At 61.9% G+C, this 5,613-nt stretch overlaps 1 protein-coding gene across 1 annotated transcript; it reads left to right on the top strand.

Moving 5' to 3' along the window:
* The first annotated feature begins 556 nt into the window (after nt 1-556).
* On the top strand, nt 557-4,620 carry APLNR (apelin receptor). Its single transcript, XM_043913715.1, has one exon. The coding sequence runs from the start codon at nt 846-848 to the stop codon at nt 2,049-2,051; it is 1,206 nt and encodes a 401-aa protein (XP_043769650.1). The 5' UTR covers nt 557-845; the 3' UTR covers nt 2,052-4,620.
* Nucleotides 4,621-5,613: the final 993 nt, after the last annotated feature.

Below are 5,613 nucleotides of genomic sequence, written 5' to 3'. Positions count from 1 at the left end.
TGGATCCCACAGACATCTCTCTGTCACTGCGTCTGTAGAGCACAAACATCCTCCCGGAGAGGGTCAGAGCTGAGGTGTTACAGAGGATGACGGGCAGGGGAGTGGAGGGGGAAGTCTAGTCTGGGTGGGGGCTGGGAGGGCAGGAGGGGAGCGGGGAAGACGGACCTGAGGGGCTGGACTGGCTTGCCAGGTGGGCCTGCCAGATGCTCGGACCATCCTGCGAAATCTCACACCCTCCTGCCCCCTACCCTCCCAGCTCCAGCTCAGGCTGGCTTTCAATCTGCATAATTTGCCCCATTTAGAGGGGCTGGGAGGGGGTGAGAACGGGGGAGGGGGGGTTTGGGAGCAGAGGCCTGATGAGAGGTTCTGCAAACACCCAGAGGAATCCAGAGAGAGAGGGAGAGAGAGACAGAGGCTGGGTCAGGCGCAGAGCAGGCTGCAAACCACAGATAACATCCTGCCCAGCACGGCAGGGGTCAATTTGGTCCACTTGCCCAGTGACAAGAAAAGAAAAAAAAAAGTGGGCTGTAACTTCAGGATCCTAAGACTCCCAAGTGAGGGGCTGGTCTGGAGGTGGGAGGAGGGCGGAACAGCCAAGGAGGAGAGAGAGGCTCAGGAGGGCGCGAGGAAGTGTCTGAGCAGAGGCTGGGGCCGCTGGAGGGAAGCCTGCAGGAGCCAGGCCTCCTCCTCCCGGGTCCTGGGAGCTGCTGCGGCCGCCGCGAGAAGCGCTGGACACCTCCGGCCCTGCCGGCTCGCCTCCCCGAGGCTGCCAGCCGGAGCTCAGGGTGCTTGGCTGAGCCCGGTACCCCGGGGTGGGAGCCCGGCTGACCTCTGCGCGCCGCAGCATGGAAGACGGTGGCGAGTACGACGGCTACTATGGGGCGGACAACCAGTCTGAGTGTGAGTACGCCGACTGGCCGCCCTCCGGCGCCCTCATCCCCGCCATCTACATGGTGGTCTTCGTCCTGGGCACGGCGGGCAACGGCCTGGTGCTCTGGACCGTCTTCCGCAGCGGCCGCGACCGGCGGCGGGCGGCCGACGTCTTCATCGCCAGCCTGGCGGTGGCCGACCTCACCTTCGTGGTGACCCTGCCGCTCTGGGCCACCTACACCTACCGGGACTACGACTGGCCCTTCGGGGCCTTCGCCTGCAAGCTCAGCAGCTATCTCATCTTCGTCAACATGTACGCCAGCGTCTTCTGCCTCACCGGCCTCAGCCTGGACCGCTACCTGGCCATCGTGAGGCCGGTGGCCAACGCCCGGCTGCGGCCGCGGGTCGGCGGCGCCCTGGCCACGGGCGGCCTGTGGGCGCTGGCCGGCCTGCTGGCCCTGCCCGTGCTGGTCTTCCGCGCCACGGGCGCCGTGCTGCAGGCGGAGAACGCCACCAGGGTGCAGTGCTACATGGACTACTCACTGGTGGCCGGCCCCGACGCCGAGTGGGCCTGGGAGGTGGGCCTGGGCGTCTCGTCCACCGCGCTGGGCTTCGCGGGGCCCTTCGCCGTCATGCTGACCTGCTACTTCTGCATCGGCCGCACGGTGGCCGGCCACTTCGGCAAGGAGCGCGCGCGGGGCCTGCGCAAGCGCCGGCGGCTGCTGGCCATCATCGCGGTGCTGGTGCTCACCTTCGCGCTGTGCTGGCTGCCTTACCACCTGGTGAAGACGCTCTACGTGCTGGGCAGCCTGCTGCGCTGGCCCTGCGCCTTCGACCTCTTCCTCATGAACGTCTTCCCCTACTGCACCTGCGTCAGCTACGTCAACAGCTGCCTCAACCCCTTCCTCTACGCCTTCTTCGACCCCCGCTTCCGCCAGGCCTGCGCCTCGGTGCTCTGCTGGGGCCGCCGGGGCTGCGGCGGCGCCTGGCGCGCGGGCGGCGGCGGCGGCGGTGGCGGCGGCCGGGGCGGCGGCGGCGGCGGGGACAAGTCGGCCAGCTCCTCCTCCTCGGCGTCGTCGGGGCAGAGCCAGGGCCCCGGGCCGGGCGGCGCGGGGAAGGGCGGGGAGCCGACGCCGGAGAAGTCCATCCCCTACAGCCAGGAGACCCTCGTGGTGGACTAGGGCCGGGGTGCCCCCGCCCGGGCCCGGGGCCCCTTGCTGTCTGAAGGGCGGGGAGCTGGCGAGGGGGCGGGGGCGCCCCTTCTCTCGTGCCCTCCACTCCTCTCTCCTCCCCGCGTCGGTCTTGTCCTGCTTTCCCCCGGGGAAGTGCTTCTTCAGAGGTTTGTGATTTTAGAGGGAAAGAGATGGAAGCCCGCAGACCCCGCGCTCCGCCACTCAGTCTCCGCGAGACTGACCTTGCCCGGCTCTGAAATCCTCCCAGCCTCAGTTTCTCTCCGTGCGGATAAAACCGAGAAACTGAAATGATGTGCGCCCCGGCTCCATCAAAGTTCATTCCATCACCCTCCTCCCCTCCCCGGCCCCTGAAACTGAAATGATGTGCGCCCCGGCTCCATCAAAGTTCGTTCCATCCCCCCCCTCCCCTCCCCGCCCCCTGAAACTGAAATGATGTGCGCCCCGGCTCCATCAAAGTTCATTCCATCCCCCACCTCCCCTCCCCGCCCCCTGAAACTGAAATGATGTGCGCCCCGGCTCCATCAAAGTTCATTCCATCACCCCCTTCCCCTCCCCGGCCCCTGAAACTGAAATGATGTGCGCCCCGGCTCCACCAAAGTTCATTCCATCCCCCCCCTCCCCTCCCCGCCCCTGAAACTGAAATGGTGTGCCTCCCGGCTCCATCAAAGTTCATTTCCCCCCAGCGTCTTCCTGATCTCCAGCTTCCCCCACCGTTTCCTTTTGGTTTTCGCCCCCTTTTCCTCCTTCTGTTCCCCTCCCCGCCCCCACCAAGTGCAATTTCTCCTCTGAATCCTTACCTTTTGGCTCCCACATCCTCCCCCACGGCTCCTCCGCCTCCCCCCTCTGTCTCTCTCTTTTTACCTCCTTGTTCTGAAGGGGCCCTAAGGGTTAAGGCGTCTGAAGCTTGCAGACACACTGCCCGGTTCAGGCTCTTTGTCCCTGAGGCCCCGGGGAGGGAATGGACCTGGCTGAGAATGGCTGGATGTCAGCAAAGTTGCAGCTCCTGACTCTGCAGCTGTGAGCTCCAGAGCTTCACTCCAGCTTGGATGGGTTCACGAGCATTTCAGGCCCTGGAGGTCGAGCGATGCGTGAAGGGGGCCTCCCTTCTTGCAGCCCACTGACTAGACACTCTTTCTACATGTGTCCTTAGCCCCTTTTATTCATCCTCTGTTTTCCGCAGGGACGGGAAGGCAGTGGGGTTGGTGCAGCAGCAGGCTCCTTGGTTTCACGGTATGAGCGGGGAGTTGGGAAGCGGAAAGGAGAAAGACGGGGCATCCGCGTTTGGTCTAAAGGCTGCTCGGGCCCCCTCCCCAAATCCTCATCTCCAACCTCCTCCAGACCGGTGAGCAGCCGGCCTCTCCCTGTCTCTCCATCCGACATCCCCAGGACATTCTTCTTGGGCGCTGTCCTGAGTGGCTGCCAAGGGTCCCTTTGATGGGGCGGGGGGGGGGGACGCCCGCTTTGTGTGTGTGCACGTGTGTCAACAAGGATGGGCGTAACCTGAAGAGCTGGGTGCCTGGGTCACTTGTCCCTTGGATGAACACCCCCTGCTCTGCACATCTCTGCTCTTCACACAGTATCCTTGAGGGAAGAAGGGACATCGGAGGCAATTTAGAATGAGTCCACCCCCACTGGTTTGGGGGGCTCTGACGGCTGGTCCGTGCGTTAAGAGAGAAGTGTGAGTGTGCACCCAGGCTCCCTGTAGGGAATCCCTCCTCAAGGCAGCTGGCGTGCAAAGCTTAAAGAAGTCCTGGAACCTGGGTCCCTCTGCCACAGTCCCTGGTTCCAAGGGGGAGATGGGAGAGAGCTTCAGAGGTTCCCTTGACTCCTTTCCCACGCCTGCCAACCTTGTTTTGAATTTATAAGCATTTTCTTCAGCACCCTTTGTTTTTCCAGGGTCAGTGGCCCTCTTCCTGGTGGGGGTGGGGGGCGGTGGCTGCCTGGGGTGGAAAACCCTGGGTGGGTTTTTGCTGACCTCCCCATCAGGGTGGGACCCCCGTGGCCCCTCCTGCTGGGTTGGGGGGCTGGGGCCGGGTGCTGGGGCAGACAGGACAGCCACAGCGCCAGAGGATGGAGGCCTCGAGGATGGAGATGCTGGCGGGGCCTTTGTGGGCCCAGGGCGCGGCGTGTGTATTCCGGGTTTTGTTCTTGGAGGACGCAGATCGTAAAGGACAAGACAGGAGCCGCGGGGGCAGGAAGAAGCCAGCTTGATGTCAGTGGATGTGCTGACCTTGGCTGGAATGGAGCCAGCTCCAGAGGCAGAGCGCGGGGTGGATGGAACGGGCTTCTCTCAGCTCACTCCTTCCATCTCCAGCCAGGGTCTTCACAGACTCATGTTCTCAGCCCAGGGCTGTCCCCAGAGCATCCAGGCGAGGCTGGAGGAAGCTTCCAGAAGGGAGGAGCGGCCTCCTCTGAGGCCCCATCGGTGGTCCTGGACAGATGGTGGAGGAGGCAGCCGCTGCTCCGCGCGCCCCTTCTTTGGAATGTCTGTGCTATTTTTTGACCCTGTTAGTCACTGCGGTTCATGAAAAATAAATCTTTCTGTGTGTGTGTGTGTGTGTGTGTAACTACTGTGTCTGAAGCTTTTTCTCACATGGGTGCCTTGGGAGGAAAGGAACCCCAGGTTGCAAATGTTCTTCTGGGAGGTGGGCTGAGGAGGCTGAGGGGAGCCGTGGGAAGAAAGGGGGCAGAAAGGAGTCGAATGGGAAACCGGGGGGCACAGGGTGAGGTCAGGGAAAACCAAGAAAGCAGAGAGGCGGGAGCAGCTGCGCCTCTGGGCCTGGGAAGCGTGGAACACGTGGGCACACGTGCTGCAGTCCAGAGCACAGGTCTGGGGGACATGCCAACCCTTCTTCCCACAGAGGTGGACTGCAGTTCATCCATTCATCTATCCCTGTGTTCATTTACTGTCGCTACTGACTCACCGGCTCAATGGACATGAGTCTGAGTAAACTCTGGGAGTTGGTGATGAACAGGGAGGCCTGGCGTGCTGCGGCCCATGGGGTATCAAAGAGTTAGACACGACTGAGCAACTGAACTGAACTGATTGACTCATTCATTCGTCTGTCCCTCTGTTCATTTACCCACAGAGGTGGACTGTAATTCATCCATGCATCTATCCCTGTATTCATTTACCATCGCTATTGACTCATTCATTCATCCATAGTCCCATGAACATTCATTCAGCTTAGACCAGGAGTTCAAATGCCTGTCCTCCACACAGAGTCAACCTGTCTGGTTCTGTAAATATCCATTCCAGAGGGTCACCCCGGACCGATGGGCTCAGAAGCTCCTGCAATCATCCAAGATGGTCACGGTGACGAAAAGCCCCTCAGATGATTTCTGAGGGCAGCCAGGTTTGGGAAATTGTCCATCTGGACGGCTTCTGCCCTCACTAAAAAGGACACAAAGCTAGAGAGAGCCAGGGGGAAGTGGGCTCTGGGTGGTCATTGCTTTGGGAGGAAGGAACTGAAAGGATCCCTGGGGGGATGTATTTCCTCCAGAGTGGGTCACCATCTTCCACAAAGACCTCCGGGTACCAATACTGTCA

The sequence above is a fragment of the Cervus elaphus genome, chromosome 1 (genome assembly GCF_910594005.1).
Source record: "Cervus elaphus chromosome 1, mCerEla1.1, whole genome shotgun sequence".
Taxonomy (NCBI): domain Eukaryota; kingdom Metazoa; phylum Chordata; class Mammalia; order Artiodactyla; family Cervidae; genus Cervus; species Cervus elaphus.
Note: the sequence above shows the minus strand (reverse complement) of the source record. Positions and strands in the feature narration are given on the sequence as shown.